Source organism: Sapajus apella, unplaced genomic scaffold (assembly GCF_009761245.1).
Source record: "Sapajus apella isolate SASKATOON/1434 unplaced genomic scaffold, GSC_monkey_1.0 scaffold33, whole genome shotgun sequence".
NCBI lineage: Eukaryota > Metazoa > Chordata > Mammalia > Primates > Cebidae > Sapajus > Sapajus apella.
Genome location: NW_022436973.1, coordinates 10716746 through 10735314, shown reverse-complemented (window position 1 = coordinate 10735314; position 18569 = coordinate 10716746). Strand labels below are relative to the sequence as shown.

At 55.1% G+C, this 18569-nt stretch overlaps 1 protein-coding gene across 2 annotated transcripts in view; it reads right to left on the bottom strand.

Moving 5' to 3' along the window:
* Positions 1–18569, bottom strand: part of NOL4L (nucleolar protein 4 like) — a 144186-nt gene that overhangs the window by 67905 nt on the left and 57712 nt on the right. For both annotated transcript variants that reach the window (XM_032295261.1, XM_032295262.1), the window contains exons 2-4: positions 17602–17757; positions 10808–10919; positions 1234–1343 (exon numbers count right to left, since the gene is read on the bottom strand). In XM_032295261.1, the coding sequence (XP_032151152.1) occupies positions 1234–1343; positions 10808–10919; positions 17602–17757 (378 nt within the window). The remainder of the gene's footprint in view (positions 1–1233; positions 1344–10807; positions 10920–17601; positions 17758–18569) is intronic.

The following is an 18569-nucleotide window of genomic DNA, read 5'->3' as shown; positions in this document are numbered from 1 at the left end:
GCCCAAACTACTTTGCCTTTGTGCGCTAGAAACCCAATCGACGCCCGTTTTCCCCATGGAATTATTTGTGATGAGGTGAAGTTTCTTGGAGACGCAAACATCCCAGAACATGTGTGCTCAGATGAGAAGGCAGGGGAGACACAGTTCTACCGAACGGTCCTACCGCTCAGAGCAAAGGTTCCTTCACACAGCTTCTAGGTGCCAGGCATGGAGTGGCGAAGGGAGGGCTCGCCGCCCCCGCCTCTTGAAAGGATACAAAGCTCTGCAGGTTCAAGCCACCTAGCTTAAGTCCTCAAACTGGGTATCACGGGCAGAGATGCTACCTGCATGTGTCCTGCTACATCACCATGGATCTGGCCAAGGGGCCACCACCCCCTCAGAGCACGCACGCTGGGGTTGTCAAGGAGACCAGCAGCACGGGACAGCCGCACCCAGGGCTGGAAGTCAGACTTGGGTTCTGACCCACCTTTCAACGGGGGAGAAAGAATCCAATCCCCTGCCAGGGCCACAAGGACACAACGGGTTCAGATGTCACAAGAGATGAGAACACTCCAAGCTTAAGCAAGAAGTGATTACCCTGGTTTTAGGTGGCAGCGGAGGATGGGGGTGGAGGGGAACTCACCTAGTCCTTTCTTTGAAAGACAGTCAGGCTACTTGCTTTGCAGAGGGTTAGGAGGTGACTGTGTGGGAAGGCAGGCGAAAGGGAGTTTCTTTTCATAGCCTGTTTCCATGGTGCCTCATGGCCCTTGGCAAACCCCAGCTGGGGAGGCTTGGACAGCCAGGAGGCCCCAGGGCCACCCTCCAAGGCCTATCCTCCTAGTCCATCCGGGCCCCAAGAGTGACAGAGGCCACAAGCAGGCAGCCACTCTCTCTTGCCTCCCTGGGGGAAGGAGGCAAGAGGCAAGCGATCAAGGGCAAGCTGAGAGAGAACCAGCTCCAGGGTCCGGGGCTGCGGCCCTTCCGTCCCACATCCCCTCCTCCCGGGAGCCCACCCAAGGGGAAACTTTTCTCACTGAAGACCCACAGGGCTGTCTGCACAGGAGACCCTCTCACAAGGAACACATTCTTGCTTCCCCCTCTCTGCCTGGACTGCACAGCCCAGACAACCAGATAAGGGCCTCTTTGATTTCCCATGTGTTTACACAAGCTGTGGCCCCAAGACTTGGAAAGAATCAACCACGGCGAGGCAAGTCAGGACACCTTCAGATGGGGTAAGGGAGACTGCCACCTTACCTGCTCCTGGGAATTCATCACTCGAAGCTTCATCTGCTTCAGGTAGGTGGAGGTGAGGGGCATGTTGTAATCAATAATCCCGGACACCAGCGGAGATGGAGGCTCATTTTCTGGCAGAAAGAACAGAAGGAAAGCCCTTTCAGTCTGCGCTGCAGGCCTGTAGCCCACATAGCGCATTTAACAGAGCCCGTGGAAGAGGAAGCCACGTGGGAGGAGAAGGGACAGGTCAGAAGTCACAGACTCTGTGGCTCACCCACATCTGGCCAGGAGATGTGGACTGCATGATGTCGAAAATATATATATTTTTTATTAGGTGCCAGTGTTTTAGAGATTTCACATGTTAAACAATGAGGCTAGGTGCGGTGGCTCATGCCTATAATCCCAGGACTCTGGGAGGCTGAGGTAGGAGGATCGCATGAGCCCAGGAGTTTAAGACCGGCGTGGGTAACACAGGGAGATCTCATCTCTACAAATGATAAAAAAGAAAATCAGCCAGATGTGGTGGTGTGTGCCTGTGGTCCTAGGAGGCTGAGGTGGGAGGATCGCTTGAGCCCAGCTGGTCAAGGCTGCAGTCTGCAGTGAGCTGTGATGGCACCACCGCACTCCAGCCTCAGCGGCAGAGACCAACAACCTCCCCGCGCCCCTCCACATGTATTTGTATCAATTTTTGGCGTCTTTGAAGAACGTAAGGTCTGGCCACACGGGAACCCCACTCCCGATGGCAAGCAGCCACTGCCGCTTCTGCAGCCACTTCTTTTCAGCAGGGTGTGTAGCTCCCATTTTGCCACAGTCCTCACCACTCCTTATCCTATTGCACAGCTTTGCTCATTTACAAGTATCAGTTACGAGACTTGCCAGACCCTTGAAGGCATTTGTGTTTCCAACCATTGTCTAAGTCAGTTCTCTTCCAGGTGAACACATGCCACTCTCACCCCACCCGATCCTGCCACCATGCAGCATCCCCCAAAAGCATCCTCAGGTGCCAGATGGCTCCCAGGTGTGAGCCAGGCCTCCGGTATCCCCCAAATTCTGGTTCCTCCTTCATCTTATGCAGAGGAACATTCTCTTCCCGTTTATTCCTTTGTTGTCTTGACGATCAAAGTGATGCATGTTCTTTTTTCAGAGAAGTTACAAAGTGCAGAAAGATGTAAAGAAAAAATTTAAAAGCCATAATTGCACCACGCAGCTTGGCATATGCTTCTGTTTATTTTTTTCCCTGCGATTTTTCTTTTTTACACATGATCTCATAATGCATACAGAGAATTCCAGTCTGCTTTTAAAGTTTTTCTTCTTAACATTTTCTCATAGGTATTTTCCCCAACATTAAGAATCTGATTTTGCTTTGCAAGTCGAATTTTTATGGCTGTGTCATATTTTGCCATAATTTGCTTAAGTCACTCATTAATGACTGGCTCTTTAGGTTGTTTCCCATTGGGACTATTATAAACAACACTGCGGAGGACATCTTTGTGCATAAATATTGCTCTGTATTTCTGATCTTTGCCTTTTTGGAACAGATTACAAGAAATTAAAAAGCAGAGACATAGTTTGATAACCATTAAAATCTCTGGCCAAGCTGCTATAGGAATTGTTTCAGTTATTTGCTATCTGGTCTCTTCCTCCTAGGACTTCAGGCCAGATTCACTTTGCCCCAGGCCATTAATCAAAAGGTGCCCCTGGTGCCTCGTCCCACTGTTGGGCTAAGGAAAAGCGGGAGCAACTTCCAGACGAAGTGCCCTCTACCATCAAAAGGAGGCCCAAGAGACAGGCTGCAGGGGAGGCAGGTGACAGGGCAGAGGTGGGGGAGGTCCAGAGAATATCCAGGGGTGACTCTGTGCCCCTCCAGAGCCACAGCCCAAATCTGGAGCTTTGAAAACGTGATACCAAGTGCAAGAAGCCAGACATCAAACAACAAACACCGTACGATTCCACTTACACAAAATATCGAGAATCGGTAAATTCAGACAGTAACTGGAGGTTTCTGGGGGCTGGTGGCGGGGGAACGGGATGTTATTGCTTAATGGGTACAGAGTTTCTGTTTGGGGTGATGAAAAAGTTTTGGAAACAGGCAGTGGTGATGATTGCTCAACAGTGTGAATATAATATCTTTAAAATGGAACAATTAAAAATTATCAAGACTGGGCATGGCAGCTCACACCTGTAATCCCAGCACTTTAGGAAGCCGAGGCGGGAGGACTGCTTGACTCCAGGAGTTCAAGGCCAGCCTGGGCAACCCAGTGAATCCCTCATCTCTACTAAAAGGTTAAAAATAAAGTTAGCTGGGTGTGGTGGTGTGTGCCTGGAGTCCCAGCTACTCGGGAGGCTGAGGTGGAAGGATCACCTGCACTGGGGACGTTGAGGCACCACTGCACTCTAGCCTGGGTGACAGGCACCCCCTCTCAAAAAAAAAAAAATTACTAAAAAGGCAACTTTGTATGTTGTAAATATTTTACCATAATTTGAAAAGAAAAAAAAGTCTCTGCAAACAAGGGGTAAAGTTACCCAAAGAGGACAAGGGAAGTTCCCACTTGGCAAGGATAGGAACAGCCCTTCAGAAAAGGTGGGGGCCCAGAGTAGCTGGGTCTAGAGGACGGGGTCCACTTTGACGCTGCGGACCTCTGGTGACTTTACAGATCCAATCACATTTTGAATCAAGTTTCACAGAAATGCAGAACTTAGTTTTGCTCTTTAAAGTTATGTCACACATAGAATGTTTTATTCTTTGTTCCTGGAGGAAGAAGTAGATGTTGGCCAGGTGTGGTGGCTCATGCCTGTAATCCCAGCTACTTGGGAGGCTGAGCCTGGAGAATCGCCTGAACCCAGGAGGCACAGGTTGCAGTGAGCAGAGATGACACCACTGCACTCCAGCCTGGACGACAGAGCAAGACTCCATCTCAAAAAAAAAAAAAAAAAAAAAAAAAAAAGAAGTAAATGCCGCTAATGGAATGCCTAAGAAACTGGCTTGAAAGGGACCACTCCCAGCTGGGCGCGGTGGCTCAAGCCTGTAATCCCAGCACTTTGGGAGGCCGAGGCGGGTGGATCACGAGGTCAAGAGATCGAGACCATCCTGGTCAACATGGTGAAACACCGTCTCTACTAAAAATACAAAAAATTAGCTGGGCATGGTGGCGCGTGCCTGTAATCCCAGCTACTCAGGAGGCTGGGGCAGGAGAATTGCCTGAACCCGGGAGGCGGAGGTTGCGGTGAGCCGAGATCGCGCCATTGCACTCCAGCCTGGGTAACATGAGCGAAACTCCGTCTCAAAAAAAAATCTAGAATAACAGAAAAAAAAAGAAAAAAGAAAGGGACCCCTCCCTCCCTGTAAAGAGACTTCCTCTTGGTTGGGTGCCAGGGATCCTCTGTACTGATACCCATTAGCCCCTTTGGCAGTGATGCCCAGTGCCAAACTCAAGTGGGTTTCCACCCCACTGTCAACCTAGATTTGAGTTCCTTAACCTCAGTGGGGTTTTGGGCCCTGGCCCCATTCATCGACCAGATTGGATGTGATGTATCAGGCAGGCAGTCTAGTGATGACACTGCGATGGATCACTCAAAAGAGCCGTGGGTCCTGTTTTCAGAGGTAGATGTTCGGACCAAGAATTCTGTCATTTGTTTCATTTCCTCAAAGAGGAGGTTGTTTGGTAAGAAGCTGTTAAGCGCTGTGGTAAATGTGAAAGGCCCCATTCGCTCTCAAGGCCCCCGGCCAGCCCCCTGTTGGGTGTTGTGGGGATTCTCTGGGTTAGGTAGTCAGGGAGGCAGGGAGTGTGTTCTTTTACTGATGGTTGCCCCCGTCCTGACTGTAGTGTCATGGCTGCCCGTGAGAAGTATCTTTAATAAAACTAGTGGCAGTGTGGCTTAGGAAGAATAAACCAGTGGCCGGGACAGCAGCCTTGGGAGGCAGAAAAAGAGGTCTTCCTTGGCCTGTTCCCACCCCAGCATCTCCGGAGATGAGAAACCACTTCTGGTGCCCACAGGTGAGCCAAGAGAGCTCAGAAGAGGAAGGCAGGGTGCCCTGGTCTTGGGGGAGCTGGGAATTCCCGAGAAGACCCCCAAACCCACTGGAGAACAACTTACATTGCTGTAAGGTGAAATGCTTGATTCTGCAGCTCCAGAATGAGAGTTCTGTGGGGGAGCCAGGACCCTGGCAAGCAGGGGGCATTGTAGGTGAGGAAATGAGCCATGGAACCAGGGGTGAGAGGTCAGAGCCCAGCCACACCACAGCGAGGAGAAAGGCAGGCAGGCTTTTCAGCAGTGAGGAGCCCCAGGTGTGCTGGATTCAGTGCGTGCATGCACAGTGAGTGCACACTGACAGGATGGGCTTAGTGGGAAAGAGACAGAGCAGGGGTCAGCAGAGCCCTGCAGAGTCAGAGGCTCACAGTGAGAAAGAAGCCAGGACTGGGACGAGCTCAGGTGGAAATGCGAACAAGGAAGAAGCAGGTTCCTTGGGCTCTGCTGAGACAGGCTGCCCCCTCCCTGCCCCATGGTCAACACAGGGTGCCACACTCGAGCCTCTACAAATAACCTGACAGTACAGCACCGCTGGGCACTGTCGCCATGGAGAAGGGTGAGCTAGGAGCTAGCAAGGGTCACAGAACCTAAATCCCCTGGCAGGCTGCTGGCAAGAGAAGCACGGACGCGCCCAGGGAGATGTTTCAAAATCTCTTTGCCAAGGAAAATGGAAGCCGGCCCAGGCGCCAGACGTAGTTTTATGCAGTCTTGAGAATAATCAATGATGTGGGTGCTTGGGCCAGGCCGAGCTGGACGCTGGCCTGTGCAGCTGGGCACCAATGGCACTCATCAACGAATGCAAACTTCAACCACAGGAGCGACCTCGTTTCCCCAGGGGAACACCAGGTGGCGATTCTCAGGCACTTTCACCTACAGCGCAAAGAACTCTCAGTCCAGAGACACGGGTATGAAAGGTCTTCCAGGTGGGGTGGGCGGCGAAGGATGTGGGCACGATGGGGGCCTGGCACAGAGAGGCCGGAGACCAGCCAGCCTCAGGGGCTTCACATGTGGAAACAGAGATCCCACGCCTGAGGCCAGCTCAAAAGATGGCAAAAAAATAATCCCCTTCCTGGGGAGGTAAGTCTTCAAGGAGTGCTGATGGCTGTGCATTCGGGGTGAGGAAGGTGAGGAACCTGTGTGTGGTGCTGTCCCCGGGCTCAGGAACCTGTGTGTGGTACTGTCCCCGGGCTCGGGAACCTGTGTGTGGTGCTGTCCCCAGGCTCAGGAAACAAGGGTGAAGGATGAGCCGGGGGGACGGACCTGAGTCCATTAGGGTCACTGGAGGAAGAGCTCAGAGGGCACCGGAGGAGCTCGAGGAAGCTTCGTGGAGAGGATCTGAATGGGACTCACCATCTCTTGCTCAGCTGACAGCCACTGAGCACCTGCTTAGGGCTCCCCACACGCCCTCTCGCTGGACGCTCCCAGGAACCCTGTGAGGTGGGTGCTTGTAGTAATACCCTGACTTCACAGATGAGGCAATGGCACACAGAGAAGCTGTGCAAGCTTCCCACAGTCCCACAGCAAGTGAGTGTGAGAGCCGGGAGGGGCCGGGTGTGGAGACCTTGGAAACCATGCAGAGGAGTCTGGGCCTGCTTGCGAAGGGGCGGAGACCCGAGCAGACAGCCTGCCTGCGGAGGAAGAGTCAGCACTGCTGCCCACCGGCAACTCCCAGTCTGCAACCATGCAACAATATTTTGTCACATCAAAGAAAACAGAGACAGGGCTCCAAAGGTCCCTTTCCCAAGAGCTGGCTGGTCTGAGGTCACACCCAGTTTGCATACTCTGCCTTCAACTCCTCAGGGGCCAGTGGAAGAGGAGCGTGGAGTCGGGAGGCCCTGGAATTTCCCGTCCTCAGACTTCCTGAACCTCTACTGCCTCCTTTGTTTATGCTCCTGGCACTGGGGGAGGGCATGGGGCTGTCTGGGCCCCCCCAACTCTGCTGGGGAGAAACCGCTGAGCAAAGGAGGCCGCTCTGCTTCCTTTCTTTCTTTTTAACATGAGGCCAGGAAGCCAGGCATTCTCCCAGCAGCCCTCAAGGAGCCTCCATCCTGTCCCCTGTCCCCGCTCCCTCCCACCTTCCTGGGGCAGGAACACTGGGCCTGCCTCTGGGGCTAGCGCAGGCTCTGGTTTCCCAGCAGCTGGAGGGGGAGAAGGGAGGGCTGGCAATGCAGGGGTGCCTGGGAGACAGCAGGATATAGCTGCATCCAGAGGCCAGCATGGCGGGCAGAGATAGGATCTGCAGGTTTTCAGCAGGGGCAGGAGGAGGGAACTTGGGGACGGTCCAGGAGGCGAGTGCCTCTGGCCACTTAGTAGACAGTGGAGCCTTTCAGACTCTAAAGCTCTCCACTGGCAGCTTCCAGAAACCAGACCCTTCCCTTCTCACCCTGTCCAGGGTGTGGACCCAGCAGGCTTGCCTGAAGGGGCTGGGGGCCACATCTGACCCCACCTGGCTGGAGCAGGCCATGTGTCTCTGCCACCTGGACGTTGGCAGCCTCGTGTTTGGGCACCGTGGTGCCACAACATGGGCAGGAAGCAGGCTGATGCTCCCCAGTCAGCCTTGGCGTCCCAGGTACCCCCCCCAACAGGCTCATCCTCACCACCCTGAAAGGACGACATTCCTTCTACTTTGCTGATGAGAAAATATGGTTTCCTCCTTCACTTCTATCTACTGGGAGAGCTTGGATGAATGATTTCACCTCCCCATCTGTCTATGCCTCAGTTTCCTCAGCTGTAAGCCAGGCCTAACACCTCACAGGATCCTCGTAGCCGTCATGAGGAGGAGCTGCTCAGAGAGGTTCCCTGACCTGCCAAGGGACACGCAGCAGGGAACAGGACTGCACCGCAGGCTTGCCTGACTCCAAGCCTGGGCCCTTCCCCAGGCCACTTCCACGGGTTCCTGCTCCCTCAGCGTCTTCTCCTCTCCCTGAGAGAGGAAGCTCTGCTACCTGGGACAGAGAGATGGTGTTGAGCCTGAGGATGGGCGAGGATGGGCATGGTGCTCGCCTTCTGTCCAGCCTGAAGCAAGCCCCAGGAAAGAGGGGGCGCAGCACAGAGCCCACAGCACTGGTTTATATTCTACCCAGCTCCTGGCCTGTGTGCTCCTTCCCTCCCCAACCTCTTTCTCCTCCCTGGGGGTGGGGCGTGGTGGTGGCAGCCAGTGAGGAGAGGAAGCAGGCCACTGCTTGCCCTGCGTTGCCCTCCTGGCCACACAGAAGCCTGAAGATGAGAAGTGGAGCCTGCAGCCTAGGGAGACCAGCAGCCATCAGTGAGGAGTGCAGTGGGGGCTGAGGAACACCCTCCGCACTGCCGTGGGGTGCGCAGCAGGGGAGGGGAGCGGGTGGTGCCTCAGACACCCCAGAGCAGCCCACCAACAGAGCCCCTCTTGGCTTCGCCTCTGTTTCTCCAGGCAAGCAATTCTGTGTCTGACTCCGCCAGTTGCTATGGAAACCATGAGGACAGGAACAGGAGGGGACAGGCGGATGGGTGGGCAGGAACCAGGCAGCCACCACTACTACAGCACATGCCCCTGGCCCCTGTGGCCTAGACCCCGGCAGGGTGGAGAGTACGGCAGGGAAAGCCCTCCAGCCCATCTGCAGGTACCAAATGTGGTCTTGGCCCAGGGGTTGTAGCAGCTGCCCAGCCAGGGCCAGGCCACATGGGCAGCAGCATTCAGGATCACTGGCTCAGGCATACATCACAGGAGCATCCAATGTCATCCCAGGGACCACAAAGCCACAGCTAGCTCTCCCTGCACCAATGCCAGGTACAGGACCAACTCACATCTCGTCAGCCCTCTGATTAACCCCACTTCACAGATGAGGGAACTGAGGCTCAGAAAGATTAAGTCTCTTGCCCAGGACACACAGCAGCTGAGTGGTAGCTCGGCCCTGGCACCCTGTTCTCAACACAGGAGCCAGCATTTATGAGGGATTAACTAGGTCCCTTCCTGCCCCTCGTGCTTTGAAGCTGGCCCATGTGCCCGATGAAACAGCTGTGGCCTGACGGCTCCCAGGGGCATGGAAGCCTCTGGATTTGGTGAGTCAGCTGCTGCCAGAAGTCGCTCACGTGTGTCAGGGACAACAAACACGAGCAGAAAGCCCCGCTTGACGCCCATGCTCCCGATCCTTTGTTGTCTGCTTTGCTGTGGACTTTTCCTTTCCCAGATTCAGTGGACACTACTTCAGTGCCGCCCAGATAAACGGCTCGCCCTTCATTTGAGTCTGTTTCCATCCTCGGGCAAAACACCCACTGACTTCAGCAACTTCCCCAGGCCCGATGCCTGGGAGCTGGCACGAGGCACCAGGCAGGCCTGGAAACCCTGATAAATCACCCACCTGGGCACCGTTTTTTGGGGCAGCGTTCTAATTGTACCAGCCAAATGTGCTGGGCCATCTCACTGTGCCAAAGCCACCTGCAAACAGATGGGCCCCAGATTTACTGGAGGCCTCTGGGATGTTCAGTTTGAGGGGGTATGAGATTGCTGAAGTGGGGCCTCTGTCTCTCACTGGGCAGGACAGAGCTGGAGGGCATGGATGTCAGTCCAAGGGATCAACTTTGGTGGTCACAAGTGCTCCTTTTTTTTTTTTGAGACAGGGTCTTGCTCTGTCACCCAGGCTGGAGTGCAGTGGCATGATCATGGCTCACTGCAGCTTCCACCTCCCAAGCCCAAGCGATCCTTCCACCTCAGCCTCCCAAAGTGCTGAGATGACAGGCATGAACCACTGTGCCCGGCCTGCTCTGGGCATTTTAAATTCTCATCGGTCCCTGTGGGTTTACTGATCAGAGGCCACACAGGTGTGCAAAGGGTGGAAACAAGCACCAGGGAGGACGTCTCCCTGGCAGGTCTGTGGGCTATGAGGAGGGAGGATGCGCATGTCTCAGAGAGCATACCGGCCAGACCTCGGCTCATACGCAGAGAAACGGGGAGGCATGGATGGAGCTTGGAGAACGGGGCGGGCTGGCCATTCCCACTGGAGCCTGGGTGGGAGGAGAGGGGCCGGCCTGGGCCTTGTGAGGCAGGAGAAATGTATTGAGTTTTTTGTTTTATATGGTTGGTTTTTTTTTTTTTTTTTTGAGACATTGTTCTCATTCTGTCACCCAGGCTGGAGTGCAGTGGCATGATCTCGGTTCACTGCAACCTCCACCTCCCAAATTCAATCGATTCTCTGGCCTCAGCCTCCCGAGTAGCTGGGACTACAGGTATGTGCCACCAAACCCAGCTAATTTTTTTGTATTTTTAATGGAGATGGGGTTTCACTCTGTTAGCCAGGATGGTCTCCCTCTCCTGACTTCGTGATCTGCCCGCCTCAGCCTCCCAAAGTGCTAGGATTACAGGCATGAGCCACTGTACCCAGCCTGTATGGTTGGTTTTTAAGCGAAAATGGAGAGGAAAAAAGTTAAAACAAAATGAGGCTCTTTGGGCAGCACCATGGACCCAGACTGGCCTCTGGGACCAGCAACAACAGCTGCTGGCCACTTCTCTGTGCCAGCAAAAGCTGACGTCTTCAGGGACAGTCTGCTCTCGGCTGGCCCCTGCCCTAGCCCTCTAGCACGCCACCCCCACTACCTTTGGGTTCCAGGCCGTTGGAGTTAAAGTGCATCCTCTTCTGACACTCCGTGCAGCTCATCAGGAACCGGGTCACGGCCTCTCTCGGGAGGAAGGCATAGGTCTCTGCGATCTGGAGGAGAGAAGAGCTTCGCTTGTTATACGGATCCATCGGGAGGTGACTTGGCCATGGGGTCACCAAGGTCTGAGCTTTGGTGGCAGGTGCTTTGGCTCTTGCAAGGAAAGTCAGAGATTTGAGGAGCAAGGGGCAGGTGTCCTGGATTCTCAGCGGTGGAAATGAGACAGTACTTTTGTGGGAAACCATTTGTTTAAAAAATCTCAATAAAGGAGGCTAGAAATTGAAAAAGCAAAGCCTTTAAACATTATCTAGTCTTTAACCTATATTCTAATAAGTAACATTCCTCAGAACATTGTATTTGCTGCTGTGAAAAAAAACTGGGCTTATAAACACTGCTATAGCATAGGGTGAGCAGTTCCCCTCTTAGAGATGGATAGACTGAGACCCACGGATACATTCACTGCTCTGGGCTTATGCACAGAACCAAGGGTCCTAGGAGCCATCTCCTGTGACCTCTCACAGGTTAACAACCTTCTCAGGGATTGCTGTGAAGCGCTAGAACCGGGCATCAGGCTTTTCAAACTGGACAGGCTCTGCGGGTGCCCACGTTCCAAGCAACTATGGTCAGAGAAGTGAGCCAACTCCCCAAGGTCACACAGCACTTTCGGGGCAGTGCCAGGCTAAACCCCAAGCTCCAGGTCACATCACTCCATAGTTGCCTTCAGAGGGCCTCCCTAGCTGAGGAAGAGGACAGGGATGCAGGGGGCTGGGAGAGGCACACAGAAGGAAGGGAACATAAAAAAAAGGCTGGGTGGGAGAATGGGCAAGACGTGGCTGTGGGCCCAGGTGTCCCACCCTTTCCTCTTGCTCTGCGTTTTGGAAAAGCCGCTGACCCTGCTTTAGCTGTCTGCTGGGAGCCAAAGAGTCCCTTTAGTCCCAGGTTCCCTGGACCAAGGCTGCCCAGTGGCTGGTTTTCCACGTGCTTCCTGGAGCCTGGGTCCTCCCACTCCTCTCCACTAAGGGGCAGCATCACCCAAGCGTTCCACCGTCCTCGCTGCAGCCCGCAGCCTGGCTAGGAAAGTTGGCCAAGGGTGAGGGGCGGCACTGGGCCCCGCCTTCCCTCAGCAACTGTATGGGTTTGCTCCTTTGGAAATGCACGAATGTCCTTCTCCATCTCTGCGATGGCTGGAGGGTAGAGGTGGGCTAGGGTGGGGCTGGGGAGTGGAGTTGGGGGATGCAGAAGGCCCGGGGTGCCCCTCGGCTATGGCCAGGCCCTTGGAGGACCAGCTCAGGCACGGCTTCCAGCTCAGCCCACCAGCAAGAGTCCAGGGGCCACTCTTGGCTGCAAATGCAAAGTTAATTTTGGTGACACAGTTGTTATTTCTCAGCTGATTTGATGCTCTGCGGAGCAGGCAGGCTCCTTGATGAGTTATCTCCCTTCCAAATTCCCTGTCTGATTGCCTTCCTCTGGAGGTCAGGAACAAGGGCAAACCCCAGTGCCTCTGACTGGAGCAGCGGATAGGAGAGCAACAGCAGGGATGCAGCTGGTCCCGGTCAGGTGTCAGGGCCGAGGGATGGGGCTTTCCTGCCCTGCTCACGGAGCGCTTCATCCCCAGTCCAGGGCTGCCTGGAAGTCTGGGGGCACGTTTCCTTTAGGCCTGCTGGGTCTGAAGGGAGAGGCCTGGCTGAAGGGTGGCAGCTGCAGGAGGGAAAGGCATGTGCTAGAGCGGAGGGCTGCGGCTGACCTGGGCCAATAGATGCCCCTTGGCTCCCCTGAGACCTGGCACCCTAGGTCAGGAGAGCGCAGTGTAGGACCTGGGGGAGGGCTGCACAGTCACCTGGGAGAGGAGGGCCAGGTCCCTACCATGAGAGCAGACCTCCTGAGCTACCCAGGGCTTGCCTGCTCCCCTGCCAATGGGCAGAGAAATATTTTTTTAAAGGGCTCAGGGGGTCCTCCTGGCCTGGCTGCTCTGCTGAGGGCTGCACACATGATGGGCAGGGCCCTTCTTGCTGCCTGGCCTGCTGAGGGCACAAGAATGGCTCCCTCTCCAGGGGTAGAGTGGTAGCCACATTTCTGCTGGCCTTGGCAGGGACCCCAGCAGTGTGTGAAGGCTGGCTGGCATGCCACGGGGAGGAGGGGTGCTGAGCACACACCTTCTGGCCCTGGGTCCCACAGACGGGTGGAAGGGGAGGATGCAAAGTCGACAGGTGAGAAGTCCTTGGAGCTGCCTGAGACCGGGGAGGGAAGCCCTGCCCTGCAAGGCTGGACTGTCTGCAAGCCTGGCTCGGAGCTGCCTGGGGAGTCAGTAAAGTGCAGAGTCCAACCCAGCTCTGCACTGCTGGAGGGACCCGTACAGAGGATGACACACCCTCCCCACCGCAACCTTCAGCAGGCGTCTTCTGATTCATCTTACTGGCTTGCCTGGGACCAGAAATGGGACCTCCGTTTCTGATTGAGTGCATGGATGCCCAAGGCCACAGGACCACAGGATGAGTCGAAACCAGGAGGACAGTCCTCGCAGATGCTCTAGTTAATAGGATGGTGGTTTTCAGATGGTTTTAGAGCTGCAGACCCTGTTCTAGAAATAGACGCATACACTGAAGCCCAAAACATGAAACAGATAAAGACAGAGCTGCTGTGTCTAAGGAGGGGAAGTTCCAAGACCCTTGTCCCTGCCCAGCGGCTCTCCACCACCCTGGGCTGCCTGCTGCCTTGCTCTTGGGGCCTCCTACCTGGACATTGAGTTCAGTGCGTGAATTTGCCTTTTACATTTTTCCTGGTGGTAAAAACCAGAGACTTCACTGGCAGAGAGAGCCAGAGCTATTTGCAGAGTCGCTGACTTGCAAGGCCCCATTTCACTCCCCAACTCGGAGGCCGACAAAGACAGATGAGGCCAATTGGGGGGATTTGCACCACTTTACAAGATCCTCCTTCTGCCTTGCGGGTGGATTAGCATGTGGTGGGCCCAGAGCAGCTGCTGACCACATCTGGCCCCAACTCCAAAGTGGCCTGGGCAGCTAGATCTGGACTCTGGAACCCGGCCTGACCTACCAGCACCCTGGGAGGGAGAAGGAAGCAAAGAGGCCTGCTCCAACCCAGATGGGTGCAGAAATCAGAAAAGCAGGAAGGCCCCTTGGAAAAAGGACTGGCCCTCTGTGTAAGTTCAGGAAACTCTGTAGAACCAGCTGGAACCTTCCACAAACCCTGGTGCTGGTGAGACCTCTGAGATCCTCTGGACCTCAGGTCACCCTGAAAAGCTGAGACAGGGACTTCCTGCTTAAAATGGGAATCCCTGCATTATCCATCTAACTCCAGCTCAAATACCTCCAGTTTCAAAAGCTCATTGCCTGCCCTATCTGAGCCACGGCTGGACAGCAGTAGATGCCAGAAAGCTCTTTTCCCCACCAAATAACGTGCCTCCTTTAGTGCACTGAACAAGTCTGCCACCTCCCTGCCAGTCCTCTGACTTCTACGGCACACCAGGACTGGAAAAATCCAGAGGGGCCCTGCGCCCTAGAAACCGTCAGGCAGCCCTAGGATTCAGCTTTGGCAAAACACAGAGATAGATCCAAAGAGTCCTCAGCCAGGGGCTTGATACACAGCCTGGGATACCAGGCTGTGATCCTCTGCAGCCATCAGTGGGGCCTTCCTTGGGGACTGTTTCCACAGGCATGGGTGGGTGGTAGCCTCGTGTCTACAGAGTGGGGCTGAAGAGCGAGGCTTGGGTCAAGTAAAATAGGAGCAGATGAAGAGGGGGCACAAAGGCATCCAGGACCACCCCTTGCCCCCAAAAAAGGAAAAGGGTGGGATGAGAAGGGTGACAGATGGGGAGGAGAAGGGGAAAAGGAGAGGAGGCACGTGAGGGAGGAGGGAGATGCGCCAGCCCCCTCGACCTCACACCCACTGCAGGAGAGCCTTGGCCTGCTCAGCTCAGCCTTGGCCCTGCTGCTGAAATTCCAGCTCTGTGCACAGCCCAGCTGGCTCAGTGCCAGTCATGTGCCAGCTCCAGGCTGGGCAGCGGGAAGTGGGGCACGCGGCAGGCATATGGACGAGAAGCCAGGAAGTGCAGAGCAAAGGGCTGGATGTCCGCTTGGCCCAGGGATGCAAGTGCTGGCAGGACCAGCCCAACCCTGCCCTCCCCACAGCATGAAGGCCGCAGACCCCTGCCTTCCTCAATGCCCAAAGAGTGCCTGTGGGCAAGCCTTGATGCTGGGCACCGAAGGGGCCAGGGCAATCACATGATCCAGCTGGCTTCAGCCCATCCGCCTGAACAACAGCAAGTCGTAGGGCTTTCTAGCTGACCACAGGAGGGTTGCAGAGAGGCAGGATGGGTGGTGGTCAGAGCACAGGCTCTGGGGTGGGTGGCCTGGCGGTGGATGTCAGCTGATCAACCTCAGGCAGGTTACATGTCTCTGTGAGACTCAGTTTTCTCATCTTTAAATGGTGGTAGCAACAGCACCTGCTTCATGCATACAACCTTCATACATGTATAGCCACAGAGGGCTGGAAGTGCTGGTGTAGCACATTGCTGACTACTCAGCACAACGGTGAATTTTTTTTTTTGAGACAGGGTCTTGCTGTCACTCAGGGTGGAGTGCAGTGGTACGATTACAGCTCACTGCAGCCTCAAATTTTTGGACTCAAGCAATCCTCCTGCTTCAGCCTCCCAAGTAGCTAGGACTACAGGCACACAGTACTGGGCCTGGATTTTTTAATTTACTTTTTTATTTTTATTTTTGGAGACAACAGTTGTTACCCTGGCTGGAGTGCAGTGGTGTGATCTCAGCTCACTGCAACCTCTACCTCCCGGACTCAAGTGATTCTCATGCCTCAGCCTCCTGAATAGTTGGGACTAAAGGTGTGCACCATCACGCCCGGCTAATTTTTGTATTTTTAGTAGGGGTGGGGTTTTGCCAAGTTGGCCAAGCTGGTCTCACACTCCTGGCTTCAAGCGATCTGCCTACCTTGGCCTCCCAAAATGTTGGGATTCACAGGTGTGAGCCACTGAGCCCAGGGCCATTTTTTTTTTTTTTTTTAAGAGAAGGGGTCTTGCTATGTTGCCCAGGTTGGTCTTGAACTTCTTGAGGCTGCTCAAGCAATCCTCCCACCTCAACCTCCCAAAGTGCTGGGATTACAGGTGTGAACCACCGTGCCTCACCCACAATGGTAAATTAGTTTAATGCTGAGAAAATGTGGTGGGTCTTGTCAGTGCCAAGGGGCCCACGTTGGCCCCAGCCTGCGTGCCTCTTCCTTCTTCTATGACCCTCTGGTGGAAATCCCCTCAGAACTCCCTTCCCACAAGTCACTTCCCAAAGCACACAGACCGAGAAGCAGGGGCAGGGAGATGGCATCATCATCTCCTGCTTCCCTGGGCAGACACCTCGCCTCTCCGAGGCCCTTGGCACATTTTAAGGGTCCCTCCTTAAAATCCATTTAGGGCAAAACCCATTTTCTGAGGACAAGGACAAACCAGATGGTTGCATTAAAAAAAAAAAAGGCCATAAGGGGAAAGTATAGACTTATACAGCCACCTCCAGGGTAGTCCAAAGCTATTTATACAAAGAACTTGGGGTAGGGAGTTTCACATCTGCCTTGGGTGGGGAAGCCCAGTCACAGAGGGCACATCTCTAGAAGCTCCAGAGAGTCAGCATGGAGGGGGCACAAGGACACCAGCCCACTGCAACTCAGCTGCCGTCTGACCTTGGACAGGTGACCTTGTACAGGGTCTCAGTTTCCTTAATTGTGAAATGGGACCTCAGTGCCTGGGTCACAGGACTGCTGCAAGGCTTGACTGAGCATGAAGTGCGTGGCTTTACTGGCCTCCTGGGCACTGGAAAAATGGTTCCAAGAAATGCATGAGCCGTGGACTCACATGTGGGTCAGCAGGGGACGGATCAGGACACGGACAGGCCTCTCTGCAGGGTTTGGAGGGGCCTTGGGTTTGGCCAGTCCCATCTATTTCCACCTCCCCTGCATTTGTGACACTCCCTGTCCCTACGTTGCCCTCTCTGCCCTTATGCCTCCCCAAAGCTTAGAATGCCAACACAGGTGTCACTTTCTCTACGCAGCCCCCCAGGCTCATCTGTGTTGGGCGGTGCCTTTGCTAAATGCCCCTGTGCCTGGGTTCTTGCTCTCTCAAAGAGAGCCTTGGAGATATTTCTGCCTCTCCTGTATCTTGTTTTTGCTCTCAGCATCCCTACCCCAAATCCAATTGTGACCTCCTGGAGGGTGGGGAGCAGGTCCTTTGACTTCCCCTGGGGAACTCCCAGTCCTGACTTCACAGGATGAGCTCACACATAGGAAGAGCTCAGGACAGGCCTGGCACCGGTAAATGCAAACCATGGAGGGATTTGCTCCTCTGATCATTATCTGCCCCCACCACCCCAGCCCCAGCACAGGCTGTACGGGCCTGGGGTTGGAGGTGGTGTCGGGTGGGAGTGAGTAAAGCAGAAGTGGGGAAGAGGAGGGCGCCTCCTGCCCTCATCCCTCTCCTTCCCTCCCTCTCACCCCCTTCAACCTGCTTTTCCTTTGTGCTCAGACCACAGATCCCCTCCCCTCATCCTGTGAGCCATCTCTGGCTGCTGTGCCCTTGCCCTGTGCCCCCCTAGATCCCCAAAGGCCGTTTCATTACGCCTCAGCTCCCTGCCCCGCCCCCCCAGCCCAACATGTGCGAAGCCCGTGGCCTCCTGCCAAGGCCTGGGGCTGCCAGTGGAGGCAAAGAGACAGAAATCTCACCGCTCGGTAGGTTTTCTTCTGCCCAGCGTGCTTGGGGGCTTTGCCTGGCTCCGCTGAGCTCTCCACATGCATCGAGTAGATGATGTCAAAGAAATCTTCCACCACAGCGACCCGCTTCAGAGAGATGCCCTCCGGCTCCGACAGGCCATCTGCCCCCTGCGACAGGGTGGACAAGCTGTGTTAGTGTCAGGGATGATGGCGGGGTGAGAACTGGGCCCTGAGGCCGGGGCAACGGGTCAGGACGGGCAATGGCTCTGACAGTGGGTCTTGGGGTTGGGGGAGGGAGGGAGCCTACCGAGGGGGCTCCCTGGAGGGGGATGCCAGAGTCAGGGTGGCTGCAGCTACGAAATCTACCAGCAACAATGGGCAGAGAATGGCGACAACGAAAATACAAATTAAAAAACCAAGAGGCTCCATGTTCACAATTTCAGACAGATTGTGCCAGACTCGGGCGGGGAGCTCTTGAATCACACGCTGTGCCAAGACCATCCTGGAAGTCTCTGGGGAGGGGGAGTGCTAAGTAGATGCGGCCCCATCAGGAGCTCGCCAATTAGCAATAACCTTTCACTGTGGGCCTGGGCTGGGGTCCTGGGGGAGCAGCTCCGATCACCTGGGTGACTCCTGCCTCCGCCCTGGCCTTTCTGAAAAGCTTTTCTCGGCTGCTTGCCCTCCCCACTCCAGCAGCTGAGCGCCAGCAATGGCACCCGGGCTCTTTGTGTGTGGAGATGAACAGAATAACAGGCACGAGGCCACGTGGAAGTGGCAGGGCCGCGTGAACGGGTCGGCCATGGGCCCGAGCCTCTTATCAGGCTGGTATGAGTGCTGTCAGCTGGCCCCACAAGGTGTACCAGGAGCAAGGCGGGTCCTTCAACAGCACACAGCTGCGGGGCTGACGCCTGCCTTCCCCTCTAGCAGGGCAGGAGGCTGGGGGAGAGGCCAGGGGCAAGGCCAGGGCCTGGAAGGGAACA